Source organism: Hypomesus nipponensis, chromosome 26 (assembly GCF_054491055.1).
Source record: "Hypomesus nipponensis isolate SF chromosome 26, ASM5449105v1, whole genome shotgun sequence".
Lineage (NCBI taxonomy): Eukaryota > Metazoa > Chordata > Actinopteri > Osmeriformes > Osmeridae > Hypomesus > Hypomesus nipponensis.
Window position 1 is genome coordinate 10,718,638 of NC_140386.1, and position 14,946 is coordinate 10,733,583.

Below are 14,946 nucleotides of genomic sequence, written 5' to 3' on the forward strand. Positions count from 1 at the left end.
AATTTTGTTAAAGTTAAATTGGGTGATAATATGATAATGTAGGTGACCGCGCGTTTGTTTTTAAAATGTCCATATGTGACGTCGAAGGTGGATGAAGATTTGCAAGGATGGGAGGTGCGATAAATTCGAGGTCTGAAAGATGAGAGCAAAGTTGAAAGGTGGACTCCACAGGTAGAGGCTGTCTAAGCTGAGAAGGGACATTCCCCAAACACCGTCAGTCCCGCGCGTAAAGCAGCGCAACTTCTCCGTTCACGGACACAACTCAACCAGACTTCAGAAGAGCAGCTGGGAGCTTAATGTTTCAAAAGTCTGACCGGCGTTTAAAAGTTTCCACGGAAAGAGTTTGAGTATATAGGCAAGGCTGACATTGATGTGTTGGTGACCGTTAGCTTTTAAGTGGTGAAACACACCACACCGCAACAGCGTGGAAGGCATTTCTCATAGATGTCCGCTCAACTGGAAAGAGGCCTACAGGTAGAAAAAGAAAAAGTAAATGCGCTAAAACACGAATTCGATGAGGAGATTGACGTGGAAGCTCTTGACGGATGCCTGCCCGAGGAGTCTCGTGGCAGCGGGGAGTGTGGAGACAAGGGGGCGCGGGAGCAACCACCGGCGCAGAGGAAGATGACCCGCAGCCCCAAATGTGCCCGTTGTAGAAACCACGGTGTCGTGTCTTGTCTCAAAGGCCACAAGCGCTTCTGTCGCTGGCGTGACTGTCAGTGCGCGAACTGTCTGCTCGTGGTAGAGAGACAGCGCGTGATGGCTGCACAAGTAGCCCTGCGGAGGCAACAGGCTTCAGAGGTGAGCGCGAGGGCCGTCCGTGTTTTGTGTTCACCAAAACATCTGTAAATGCAGAAAGTTAAATGTTTTGTGTGTTAGAGAATAGAAGGGAACGTTGGAATGGAACGAATAGAATCTATTTTCTTAATGTAAAGTTAAGTGTAGCCTATTGTTGCCACTTGCCTTCTACCCTGCACCAAAGAAATTGTGAAAGTGTAGGGCATTCACTCTTGAAATAACTTAAAAAGTTAAGTCACGTTTCTCTAAGAGTATTACTGTATTGATCAATTTGGCTAGTATTGTTTGTTTTTTTACTGTCTAATCCATTTAATCTTAAAACTAAAACATTAACATAGCATTTGTTTAATAAACTAATCTACAGCCGGAGCACATCATCGCCTTATCTTAAAAGGCTGACAAATAATGCCATATTTGCCATGTAAATGTGATGAAAGGTCGGTCATTTCTACAGGGTAAAAAAAGCTTGAGGTGCGCAGGTCCGTTCCGGAGGACGGCGTATCAGCGCAGCGCCAGAACACCGAGTATTCTAGCGAAGACAATCCTGGAGGGTAAGAGCTCATTAACACCGTTCTCATTAGCCCATCTGCGCTCCCGCCAGACCGCTAAACTCCACCAAACAGCACAGGTTCAGCAGCTAGAGTGCCTGCACGCGCTGTCAGTGGGGAGCACAACTGTTTGTATTTTATTTTTGGTAATTAAAATTATGCAAATGATCGCATGCAATTACAATTTGTGTTTACTAGGGTTAGGAGACAACCTTTTTAATCTCTTGTCTAGCTCCCTTCTGAGAAAGAGATCCATTACTTAAACACAATCAAAACAGCATAATGACAGCCCAGTCCTACTTTATAAATTGAACTTAGTGTATCACAACAAACTAGGAAATCCACACGTTCTTTCAAAACATGTCTTTATTTTGAAAAAACATTTTTGGGCAAATTGAAAGCCACCTAAATGACATACCTATTGCGCCCACTCAGGGTTTAAGCCCCCTGTGGCGGAGGAAGCCGCCTGGCCCAGGAGAGCCCAGTACCCCAGCCTCAGCACCCGCATGAGAAAGAGACGAGCGTTTGCAGATAAGGAGCTGGAGAGTGTGATGCTGGAGAGAGAGTTCAGACAGAGAGAGGTGGACCACCTGCCAGGCCTCCGCCTGCTTCACCCCTCCTTGGTGGGAATGCCCCCCCCTCACTGCTGTCCCCCGAAGGACCCAGGGGCTGCCCTGTACCCGCCCGCATACAAATACAAACCAGGCCCAGTGCTGTATGAGTGTGACTTCCAGTGCTGCACAGAGGAGATCCTGAAGACCACGTCGCCCCAGGACAGCTATGGGGCCTTCCTGGTGCAGTCAAGGGCCCGGAGCCATGTAAAGAGCACAAGGGAGGGGTCACTGGAGAGCTGGGGCCACTGTGAAGAGAGGGAGCCCAGCCCTGAGTCCACCCGCATGCCTCCACCACAGCCCCAGCAGAGGGAGGGCCTCACAGCCAGCTCCAGGAGCCCAGACCGGGGACAGAGGCTCCAGACAGACCCAGGTGCCTGGTCCGGCCCAGGCCCGGGCAGGGGGTGGGAAGCAGGGGTCAGCCAGAGCCACGCTCAGCCCGGCTCTACCAAGAGACAGGCTGGGAAGCCCTTCCCCTTCTCTGTGGAGTCCCTGTTGAGAGCTTGAGGCTAACTGGGACGTGAACCAGGCAGCCTGGTTTAGGAGCGAGCCGCCCGTTGTGCACAGGACACTTTCAGAGGAGTCCGAGGCCTCAGACATGAACTAAACTATTTGCTGTGGTCGCATGTGAAATCCTGGGCCAGCCTTTGTCACAAACTGGTTATTTCAATATCATGTTTTGTAGAATATTTGAGGAGAATGTCCAAATTAGTTTCCAATATTTCACCTTTTTGTACAATTTGTGATCATAAGTAATACATTTGGTTATTTTCTGTATTCTGTGACTTTGACAAATGCTATTCTTTGAACATCTGTTAATATATACTTTTGCTAACCTCAGACTGTGCTTTTTATTTATCTTAAATCACACTTACAAATACATTATTTAATTCCCTGATCCAAGCAGAATTCCAACTTTAAATATCAAAGAAAGACCGACATGTATTCACGCACTGCTCTCCTCGTTCAGTGTTTTCAGAGAGCGGTCTCTTCTCATACATGGTACTGATGACAAAGTGTAAGTTGAGATCTGAAACTGGTGCCCAGTTCTTTTACCTTTGAAATCAAAAGGGACAAAACTTATGGTCTGTCTGAACTGCTCTCTCTCTGTCTCTCTGTCTCTCTCTTGTAGGGATAGCACAACAACGTTTTTTCTTTTTACTTCTCATTTCTTGAAAAGAAAACTAACAACAAGGGGATAGATGGCCTGCAGACACACTAAAGGTTGCTTGTTTCCTTAAGCAGAAAAATATGTTTCAAGGTTGACACATCTTTCAAAACACATTTGCCATTGTATTTTGTATCCACTTCAAAATAAGACATACTGCATTTAAAATATGTATTTACTACTTATATTTGCAATATGATAGAGGATTCCTAGCAATATTTCAAGCGTGTACAGAAATGAATTATTATGTAGGCCTATATTTCTGGGAAAAAATATAGATAATGGAATGGAATATCAAACGTTATTATTCCTGTCTGATAAGACACAGGCGGTGTATGTTACTGCATCCACTCAATACCCAGCCAGGCAGAGGCATGCTGGGTAATATAGCACCGGGAGATAGGCCATTGTTGCCAAGGCAACATTGTTCTTCACCGTACTTCAACCTTGACGCTCGGCGGGTCTGTTTGGACCCGCATCAGATCCGTATCCCTCTCCGTTTCGTTTTTTCCCCATCCTTCTTTCCTTCTGTTCTCGGTGGTTATCTCGCCGATTTGAACGGCAGATAGTTTAGACAACTCTGGACCTCGTGGCGTCAACATGGTTTGATAGCGCACAGATCCCGCCTTTGTCTGACGCTATCTCGTCGCATCTCGGAATGCAGATAGGCTTTCCTCCTGCCTCAGCACAAAAGGCCGGGCTCGCGCACCTAGACCTGGAGCAGCGCGGGCTTCCTTATTGTACTTCCTATCGGCGTGGATTTTGCGTTATTAAAACCTCGTAAAGGATTGAAATGACTATTTTCATCCTGGTGACAAAAGACGAACATCACTCACAAAGGGAGATAATGACTTGTTTGAAGACTAATACAGGGATTTAAATTAATAATAAAAAAACGTTTGCCTGGCCGGTAGGGGGACAATTCATTCATCCTGTTCATTCCATTTAGAGCATCTTTAGAGCGGCTCGCAACAGCTTAATAGCTGGTGACCTCGCTCTAAATGCAAGTCTTGTCTCTTTTGGCTGGATTGTGTGGGACAGACAGATTAGTTATATTGTTCTCCGCTCTTTGGAAAGGTCTGAACCAGAAAACGGGCCTGCTATCGCCTCGTTTATTAACAGTTTCCCTTTGTGGATTTGCTGGTGGAGCGGTGTGTGTGTGTGCGTGTGTGTAAGAGTGTGTGTGTGTGTGCGCAGGGCTGGGTGGGGTGCAGCATGCTGACAGAACAGCTAAAGGGCTTAGCCACCTCGTCTGACGTGCAGCAGCGACACAAAACCACTTTAACCTCGTCTTTTGTCAGCCCACCTCTGACTTTTCTGCATTTGTCCGCCCACCTGATTTCCATCGCAGACATATTCATTTCTGAGCCATCAGAGGGGGGTGGGGGGGGTGGGGGGGGTGAGGGGCCATAAAGCTTGTTTTGTTTTGGCCCTGCAGCTTTCGGTGCTTCTCTCACCAAACATCGTTCAAACCGGGGAGGAGACTGAACGTTATTATAGCACACACACACACACACACTCTCCTTCTCTCTCCAACCCCTCCACCAACAGGTGTCTGTAACTTCTGTCCGACCGCCGTATCTCCCTCTCTCTCTCTACCTCTCTCTACCTCCCCTCTCTCTCTCTACCTCTCTCTACCTCCCCTCTCTCTCTCTACCTGTCTCTACCTCCCCTCTTGCCCCTAGCGTAAGACAGCTATCCAGACTAGTGTAATCTAGACATTGGAGCTACCTTACCCTAACAGCAACGTTAAGTGTCAATGTTCAGTATCAACGTTCGGTATGTGTTGGGGGGGGGGGGGGGGTGAGGGGGGTGAAGGGGGTGAGGGGGACGGGAGCTGAGGCTTTGATCCCACTGCCATCTGCTCTGGGTCCCCTCCGCCACGCTCTGCCCAGACTACCACTCTGGTTTTGGGTTACACCACCCCTGTTCACCCTTCTCCTTGGCCCTTTCCTCCTCCACCCAGCCGGCCAGCCAACTAGGGACAGCGTGACGGTTAGGGAGGGCTGGCACTTTGGAGGGAGAACCTCTCCTACTGATCCCAGTAAAAACGACCTTCGTGAATGTGGCACTTGACTTCACTGTCCCTCCCAAGCCAGTCGGTAGAGCTGCCACGCCCAACTGCCTCGCGAGCGATTTGATCACGCAATGATTTTCTGTATCCGTCGAGACAACCGAGCTCACAGTGGAAGGACCTCAGAGAAGTTCTGGGCTTTCCTCTTAGACTTTCCTAATTGACCCTGTTTGTGTTTGGGTCTAGGGAACCCCTCGCTCAAAGCAGCCCCAAACTCAAGAAGTTAAGAGTAAAAGACAGCCTCTGTTACACACACTGGGCTCCGGTGAGCGAGCCATTTCACAGCTTTCAAAACATCTTTGAAACAGGCAGGGTAGAGTTCTCTCTCTCTGCTGCCCACATCCCCCATGCCTGGGTATTTCCATTCCAGTATGTCTGTGGGTGTGTGTGTGTGTGTGTGGGGGGGTGTGTGTGTGTGTGTGTGTGTGTGTGTGTGTGTGTGTGTGTGTGTGTGGGGGGGGGGGGGGTGTGGAACTTCCCTGGGTGCCAGTTCCAGGCCAAGCTAACAGCGTCCGATGCCCGCGGTTGCAGCTGTACCAAGATCCTGTTACCTTCCTATGGCAACAGCTGCTTGGCCACAAGAGAACTACCTCTGCAATATTAGAAACCAAACCACAACTTCTCACTCTCTCTCCCTCTCTCCCCCTCTCTCCCCCTCTCTCCCCCTCCCTCCCTCCCTCCCTCCCTCCCTCCCTCCCTCCCTCCCTCCCTCCCTCCCTCCCTCCCTCCCTCCCTCCCTCCCTCCCTCCCTCCCTCCCTCCCTCCCTCCCTCCCTCTCCCTCTCCCTCTCTCTCCCCCTCCCCCTCCCCCTCCCCCTCCCTCTCTCTCCCCCTCTCTCCCCCTCTCTCCCCCTCCCTCCCTCCCTCCCTCCCTCCCTCCCTCCCTCCCTCCCTCTCCCCCTCCCTCCCTCCCTCCCTCCCTCTCCCCCTCCCCCTCCCCCTCCCCCTCCCCCTCCCCCTCCCCCCCCTCCCCCTCCCCCTCCCCCTCCCCCTCCCCCTCCCCCTCCCCCTCCCCCTCCCCTCCCCCTCCCCCTCCCCCCCCTCCCCCTCCCCCTCTCCCTCTCCCTCTCCCTCTCCCTCTCCCTCTCCCTCTCTCTCTCTCTCTCTCTCTCTCTCTCTCTCTCTCTCTCTCTCTCTCTCTCTCTCTCTCTCTCTCTCTCTCTCTCTCTCTCTCTCTCTCTCTCTCTCTCTCTCTCTCTCTCTCTCTCTCTCTCTCTCTCTCTCTCTCTCTCTCTCTCTCTCAACTTCCATTTGAGGGAAGTGCTGAGTTGTCATTCAGCAGTGTTGGTGATGATGATATGCACTTCAGTCTTCAGTCTTAGGAAACCCCTAATCCACTTTGTGGATCTCAGCGTAACCTTCCTACTGCCCACCCCCGTCTCCAACCCCCTCACCCCTGTGCCGGAGGACAGCACATGCCAGTCAAGTTCAGGAACTTTGTGGGCAGAGGGTGGTAGCTATATTGTAGATGAAAATAGCCCTTGCTCCCTCCCCATCCTGCGAACCTTGAGCTTGGTATTTACCCTGCCTGGTTCTGATTCTGCTCCAAAGTAACCCACACCATCCAGCCCAACCATATTCCCACTTCAGGAAAGTCGATCGTCCACAATGTTATTGGGGTCTGTGAGCGTAAACGTTGTATGCTAACGCTGTTGGCACCTTCTTAAGAGTGATTGATTATGCCTGAGAGCTTCCTCATAAAGGAGGGGGTGAAAATGAGGTTATTGACATTTAAAACTCAAAACATTTCAATTTAAGGGTCCGAGACCTGAAATTAATAACAGCTTGCAGGACAGAACACATGGCTTCTAGGTAGCTTGCACTAGCTTGGTGGGCAGGTAACCTGGAAGGGCTACGATGGCTAGCTAGCTATGGGGTGGGAATGGCAGGTTCCCTAGCTAGCTAGCTATGGGGTGGGAATGGCAGGTTCCCTAGCTAGCTAGCTATGGGGTAAGGCAGAGAGAATGGCAGGTCAGCGTGTCAACAGCGACGGAGGAGAGGCGTGAGACGGTGTGATTTGAGAAAACAGCTGGTGCCACTGCTGGCTTTCACTTGCCAAGATCAGCAACGGGTTTCAAATCCATTCAATCTTCCTTAATAAACACCCCCTTCCTCCTCCACACAAAAAAATGGAGGGAGGGAGGGTCGCCAGGGAGAGGGCCAAACAGAGGATAGCCAAGAAACAATTGACTCAAATAGCCGTGACGATACATAGCACCAATAAAAGACTGCAATTACAAGTCTCAAGTTCCTCTCCTGCATGTGTTATGGCCGTTCCCAAGGATCAAAGGAGAGAGGGAGAAGGAGAAAGGGGGGGCTGTCTATTTCAAAACACTGTTCTAACCACCAGACAGGATGAGCCAGTCTGTCTTGGCACCTCAGGTTCTGCTTGTTACTCTCTGACCGTTCTAGAATCTGCCGTGATGGGACTAGAATCTTCCGTGCGTCAGCTATGAACTTACATGAGACTCTCCCCCGGTCTTTGTCCACGCTCCGATTGGAAGACCACATCCGAGTCTTAGGACTCAATAAATCACCTGTCCTAGTGTATGGTTACTTGATACTGCATAAACAGGCTTCTAACGTGATTAATGAAACAGTAAAAATAGGTACAATCTATAGCACATGATTACACCCGTAAATCGGCATGTTTTATGATGACACTTCACTTTGATGGGAAAAGGGATGTTGCAACACTAAGGTGCCTGTAATAAAATATATAATTATGCAATGCCAAATGCAAAAGCATTTTGTATGATTTGTACTGTATAATTTTGATTAATGTTATTACCCTACAATTGGAATTATAAACGTCCAAACGTATTAATAGATACCAAATTTTCTGTACTTGAGTAATGATCATGAGTAATGCCTTCAGGAAATCCCCCCCACACACACACACACACACACACACACACACACACACACGTCACAGCCAGATGAAGCTGGGGCGTGTAGAATGGAGTGCTGTAGAAACAGAAGCTCTTTATAGCAGCGAGTCTCAAGTCAATATTACCCTTTCCCCCCCAGCGCACACACACAGATTCATGTCCCTGCTGCCATCAGTTGAACAGGCTCTCCCACCTTCCCTTCCACACCTGTGGGTGTGGAACATGCTCTGCTGGCCTCACACACGCAAGCACACACGCACGCACGCACGCACACACACAAACAACATGATTTCATTTGTCCTTTTTTTGATTTCCTGAGAGCCCAGCTCACCACCCCCCCTCCTCCTCTACCCTCCCCCCTCCTCCTCCACCCTCCCCCCTCCTCCTCCAGCATCCCCCCCCAAACTCCTCCTCCAGCCACCCCCCCCCCCTCCTCCACCCACCAAGGTCGGTTTTTCCCCTCCCGAAATATTTGGTCAGTAACAGAAGCCGTTCTGTTTTGTGTTTTCACTTCAAACATGCCTATTAATCACCTTAATCGCCCTCAATTAACCCCCTGCTCCAGATGCTCTCTCCGCACGCCAGACCAGGAAACACTTGCGCGTCTCCTCGGCCAAACAGGTGATAAATCACAAGCGAGGCAGTCTGCGGTTCACACAGTACCATGGCCCCAGGCACAGGGCCCCGGGCACAGGGCACACCCTGGAGGGCAGAAGGCTGGTTCTGGTTCTCAGACCATGGTAGAACTGGGCCGGCCAGGGGAGGGCAGGGCAGGCTGAGCAAGGCTAACCAAAATGACCCAGGTCAGCCAACAGACCAGGACAAACCTGACCAGTGGTCCTAGTGGTCAGGGGGTTAGGGTCTTACTGGGTGATCAGCATCACGCTCAGATTAGACCAGTCATCTTTCCGACCTTCCCAATCACGAGAGGCACACTGCCACTTCAGGTCTACCGGCTCCTCTCACTGCCCATACCTCATCGGGTTACTCCCGCTGGTGCGTTGCCAACTGTTTGATATGGAAGATGAAAGTGTTCCAGCGGGACGTTGCAGATGGCGTCAAGACGCTCAGATCGACGCAGACGCGGGGATGCGCCGCGACAGGTGGGACAAGGCGAGGGTTAATCAGAGGTGCTCGGAACAGCGAGCTACGTGACATTTACGTCTGCGTGTGTCAGATTTCACGCGACAGGGAACAAGCGAGGGAGAGGGGGGGAACATGTGGATGCAGTCTGACAACAGAAGGTGTCGTGTCGTGTTAATACAGCCTCAGTGCCCTCACCCCTGGTTTTCCGGCTCTGGAGAAGATATTTGAAGACAGATCGTGCTAAGTGGACAGGACTGAGAGGGTGTGAACTTGAATAAATGTAATTTGTTGGATAATAAAACCGGCCATGGTATCATCTCTTATTTAAGAGCAGGACTCACTAATCCTGACTCCTGAGGACTCACTAACCCTGACTCCTGAGAACTAGCGTCTACAGTTTTCCCTACAAGCCAAGTTTTGACTGACATGATTCACAAACCAACCATGTCGTTTTTAGAATCGGGTCAACTAGATCAAAATCAGGGTGAAAACCTTAAGGACGGTACTTCTCCAACAAGGAGTCTCCCCAGGCAACCATTATACACCCACTAGAAAAACAAGATTCCCCATCTAACAAACACAGCTAAGCGACAGGAATTAACAGAACAAATCAAGCGACATCCTCTTTCCCACAGTGCAGGAGCAGGGCCTTGGCAGTTCAGTTCCAGTCACATCCCTCTCCTCAGAGCAGTGGGACCGGTCTTAGAACCAGCTAGAAAGCCCCTGTAAGAGGAGTCTCTGAATGTCTTACTCCGCCTCCAGCTCTGTTGTGGCAACAGCTCCTCTTGAAGGCCTTGATGATAGACAGATGAGCGGGGAGACAAAGCACTGAAGGAGTTGGGTTTAGTCACTGGGTGTCCCTTTGCACAAGGGGCAGAGGTATGCGCTGTTTCTCTACTCAGTGTGCGTGTGTGTGTGTGTGTGTGTGTGTGTGTGGGGGGGGGGGGTTGCTTTGTATGTGTGTTAAAAAAAAAAGAATAAGGGAGGTGTTGTTAGTCTTGGCTGTAAGCCAATGGGAATTGACAACAGAGTGGTTGAGGGTGTCAGGGCAGGGCCTCAGTCAGAGCAGAGCAGGCCTCACACCGGTCTGATCACATGATCATCTGGCTGTGGTTTGATGACGTGGTCCTGAGGGCATGACGGGTAAAACGTCAGTTTGAACTGCACGCACACACACAACCCCCATGTGCAGCTTTTGAACAGGAGCTCAGGTGAGACTGCTGCCTGCTGTGGGAGTCAGGACAGACGAGGGCGGATGTTCACACACGTCCACACAACCTCTCCACACTGAGTTCTTATATTCTCACTCCGTCACAGGGTGCATGTAGGCCCCTCCTGTCCCCAACACCACACACACACCACACACACACCACACACACACACCACACACACACCACACACACACCACACACACACCACACACACACACACAACTGTAAAAACTGCTGTAGGCTCTTGAGTACACAACAAGTATCCATTATTGTCAGGTCTCCTAAAAGCTTGTTGTTCCAATTCCTGTATGGTCATTTATTAGTTACATGAACAAAGTATCCTAAGATGATAAAATTATTCATCTAATTTTAACTGCAAACTCTCCATTGACGCAGATGGACAAGCTATCAATGGAGAGTGTTGTCATGTTGGACGGCTGGACGGCGTGGAGTGGAAAGGACTGGAAAAATGTGTTCATGGTTTTTCTCTCCAGCCGTCACATCTCCCTCATCAATGCGCTGAGTGAAGACTCTGGACTCAACACTATTATTTATCAATCACGGTGAGGGATAGCCTTTCCCAGTCCGTTTTTACAGAGCACACACACACAGCACACACACACAGCACACACACACACACACACACTCAGCACACACACACACACACACAGCACAGCACACACACAATATGCTTCCAGCCACTCAATCACTGTTGCTGGCGAGTCGTTGACATGTCAGCTAAAATACCATTTCGCCCAAAACTGTGTGAATCAGGTTGCCCAAAATAGCAGGTTGAATCACAAATGAGAAAATGCTGCAGTGCAGACTGATTTATGGAACTCGTGCTTCTAAAACAATGTGTGGGTATTGTAAGTTGTGGATGGATAGCTGACAAAAACAAGTATGACGTTAACAAGTACTGTTCACCATTAGCGGTTGACGCACCAATGAACAGACATTCTGCAACGATCGAAGGATTGTGTTGCGACTAAGTGTTTTTCCTTTTCTTTCCTGGAAACCACCAGAAGAGAATCTGGTTCTCACTCCGTTCCAAACAATCTGGTTCTACACTCCGTTCCAAACGATCTAGAGGTTCTCATGTTTAAGGAAAAAAGACACATATCTGAACTACAATCAAATTTCATATGCGAGGGTCTTATACACGTTAGCTGCTGGTTGAGTGATCATTTTATGGCGACCCTGCCCCTCTTTCTCCCTCATCCCCCTCTCTGACACGCACGCGTACTCCCCCTCTCTCTCCCCTCTCTCTCCTCTCCCTCTCCCCCCTCCCCCTCCCCCGGCACCTGGGTGTCAGACTGCGTGTCAGCCTTGACGCCCCCCTCCCACGTTGTCATTGCTTCTTCTCTATCTGAGTGGCATTGTGGGACCTGTGCGCTGCAGTCTTCCTCCCCCTGGGCTGGTTGGGATGAGTCTAATGGTATTTCTTTGTCTCTGGGTCAAACCCTGTTGTCTGTCTCCACACACACACACACACTGTCTCTCCCACGCTAGAACCAAGCACACACACACACCACCTCACAACTGCACACACACACACACCACCTCACAACTGCACACACACACACACCACCTCACAACTACACACACACACACACCACCTCACAACTGCACACATGCAAACAAACTCTCACAAACACCAACGGGCACACACACGGGCACACTTGATCCTATGTCCACTCCCAGCTGCATAAGCAGGAATCCAAGCAGCAGGGTGAATTACACAGACATGGGATTTGATGGTAATGACTGTAATTAATGAAGCCATATGTTTATGTCATGTTGTTCCTTAGCACCAACACACGCTTCTCCTTCACAGCTCCAACATTACAACACGCCTCGCTCATTAGTGGCACACAGTGCACACAGTGTGTGTGTGTGTGTGTGTGTCTATAGGTGTGTGTGTGTGTGTGTGTTTATGGTTGTAGATGTGTGTGTGTGTGTGTGTTCTACCACTCTGGAGGATGGCAGGGCCTCCTCCCAAGCTGGATGGAGACAATCAGCTGGGATCGGCCAGTTAAGCTGGGACACATTAGAATGTGTTAGTCTTGGAGTTCTACTGCACAAACTCACTGGAGAGGTGTTGGCCAATCTGGTTCAATGGAGAGAGAGAGAGAGAGAGAGAGAGAGAGAGAGAGAGAGAGAGAGAGAGAGAGAGAGAGAGAGAGAGAGAGAGAGAGAGAGAGAGAGAGAGAGAGAGAGAGAGAGAGAGAGAGAGGGAGAGGGGGAGAGAGGGAGAGAGGCAGCGGAGAGGGGGAGAGAGGGGGGAGAGGGGGAGACAGACACAATGTACGTGAGGAGAAAACAGGGAACGGGAGAAGGAATGGGGGGAGGCGTCGAGCGATCCCTGGGTACATCAGATCTGACATCTGAAGGGTTGTGTGTGTGTGTGTGTGTGTGTGTGGAGCTGGGGTCTGAAGGGGTGTTTGTGTGTGTGTGTGTGGAGCTGGGGTCTGAAGGGGTGGGTGTGTGGTGAGATGTGTTCCTTCTTCCAGGGGGGCAGCACAAACATCTTGCGGGTCAACAATCTGTCATGTGTGTGAGTCAGTGAGAGTGTGTGTGAGTGAGAGTGTGTGTGAGTGTGTGTGAGTGTGTGGACACAGGACACACAGCGCTGCTAAGAGGCAGAACGTGGCAGAACTCATGTCTGGACATCAGCAGCTCTTGAGCTAAGTGGAGGAGGTAACCTGAGCCCTAAAAGGCTGGCGAGGAGTGACAGGGGCTGATGGGGTTGGCAGCCTCCGCTGGGCGTGCACCCACCCCCCTCCCTCCATCCCCCATCCGCTCCCTCCCTCCCTCCCTCCCTCCCTCCCTCCCTCCCTCCCTCCCTCCCTCCCTCCCTCCCTCCCTCCCTCCCTCCCTCCCTCCCTCCCTCCCTCCCTCCCTCCCTCCCTCCCTCCCTCCCTCCCTCCCTCCCCTCCAGGTCCAAGGAGAGGAGTGGAGTTTGTGCATGTCAGTTCCCCTCGTTATTTCTCTTCTTCTGCAGTCGCCACCTCGGTTTGCGATCGGCTCATCACTGCCCTAACCCTAACCCACCAGAGGGCCACCAGAGGGCCACCAGAGGGCCACCAGAGGGCCAGCAGAGGGCCACCAGAGGGCCAGCAGAGGGCCAGCAGAGGGCAACCAGAGGGCCAGCAGAGGGCCAGCAGAGGGCAACCAGAGGGCCGCGTGAGGGCCACCAGAGGGCCAGCAGAGGGCCAGCAGAGGGCCGCGTGAGGGCCACCAGAGGGCCAGCAGAGGGCCAGCAGAGGGCCAGCAGCCTCGCCATCCCTCGTCCACATCCTGCCAGCCCCCCCACACACACACACACCACGGAGGACCGCACACAGCAGAGGACATAGGCCCTCAAGGCACATGATGACCCAGGATAGGATGAAACCTATTAAAGAACTTGATCTACCTTGAACTGAACTTATCACAGAGCCAGCTGGTAATGTATGGCTGGTTGCCCCACTGTTCACGCATGTGTGTGTGAGTCAGGTGGCTGAACGGTTAGAGAATTGGGCTAGTAATCAGAAGGTTGCCAGATCGATTCCCCGCCGTGCCAAATGACGTTGTGTCCTTCACCCTACTTGTCTCGGGGGAATGTCCCTGTACTTAGTGTAAGTCGCTCTGGATAAGAGCGTCTGTTAAATGACTAAATGTAATGTGTGTGTGTCGCAGTGAAACAAAGTGTATCTGGCCACCACTGATGCCAGCATCACAGTTCACTCCATTCAGGGTTCATTGCCAGCTACTCATTTTCTGACACTTTTACAGCAGAGCAGTAAAATGATGAACTGCCAAGCCACAGGCAGGTGAAAAGGGTGATGATTGGTTGTTGGCAGTCGCCAAGGCATCACAAGAGCTGGCAGCAAACCAAGGCTTCATGTGAAGCCTACCTGGTGTGTGTATGTGTGTGTGTGTGTGTGTGCGCATGTGTGTGGGTCTATGTGTGTGTGTGTGTGCGCGCTGAGCGTTGTCGCACCAGCGGATCCTTGAGCTGTGAGGAACAGGGTCAGTCAGCAGCTTCTCTTCTTCTCTGACTATGGGGGTTAAGATGGGAAAGCTGAACTAACAGAATAACCCTGTTTTACCTCTCACCTCTCTCTCTCACACACACACACACACATCTGCCTACACACACCAGCAAGACATTACACAACACAAACTTTAGTTAAACACATCCACCAGGAAAAACTTTTTCCAGCTCGCTATGAGTTTGTGTGAGAAGCCAGTTCCTGTGACTGATGGGAGATGACAGTGCGTTTGTCTGTGCTCGGTGGTTTAGACATGTGGGTGTCGGAGTGACGGAGTCACAGAGCACAAAGCCGAACGTGTGGGTGAGAAACCGTGTCAGACCTGGAGGGGCGTGTGAAGATGACAGCGCCAGGCACACGAGGTGATCACCTCTCAGGTTATCCATCCTCATCATCAATCAATTCTGGCTTCCTTTGAGAAGCGTCAGTTAAACTAAACAAAGCGAAAGAGAGTGAACAAACTTTTGACAACATGAAGTGCCTCTAGAATTCCACTCTTAACCCCCCCCCCTTTCTCTTTCTC

At 50.9% G+C, this 14,946-nt stretch overlaps 1 protein-coding gene across 1 annotated transcript; it reads left to right on the top strand.

Moving 5' to 3' along the window:
* Positions 1 to 223: 223 nt before the first annotated feature.
* On the top strand, positions 224 to 2,792 carry dmrt2b (doublesex and mab-3 related transcription factor 2b). Its single transcript, XM_084692816.1, has 3 exons — positions 224 to 801; positions 1,253 to 1,349; positions 1,782 to 2,792. The coding sequence occupies exons 1-3, from the start codon at positions 445 to 447 to the stop codon at positions 2,462 to 2,464; spliced, it is 1,137 nt and encodes a 378-aa protein (XP_084548942.1). The 5' UTR covers positions 224 to 444; the 3' UTR covers positions 2,465 to 2,792.
* The last annotated feature ends 12,154 nt before the right edge of the window (positions 2,793 to 14,946 follow it).

Coding starts and splice junctions, on each gene's coding strand:
- dmrt2b (XM_084692816.1), top strand. CDS start 445: ATGTCCGCTCAACTGGAAAGAGGCCTACAGGTAGAAAAAGAAAAAGTA. Junction 802..1,252: donor GGAGGCAACAGGCTTCAGAG/GTGAGCGCGAGG, acceptor TCATTTCTACAG/GGTAAAAAAAGCTTGAGGTG. Junction 1,350..1,781: donor AGCGAAGACAATCCTGGAGG/GTAAGAGCTCAT, acceptor GCGCCCACTCAG/GGTTTAAGCCCCCTGTGGCG.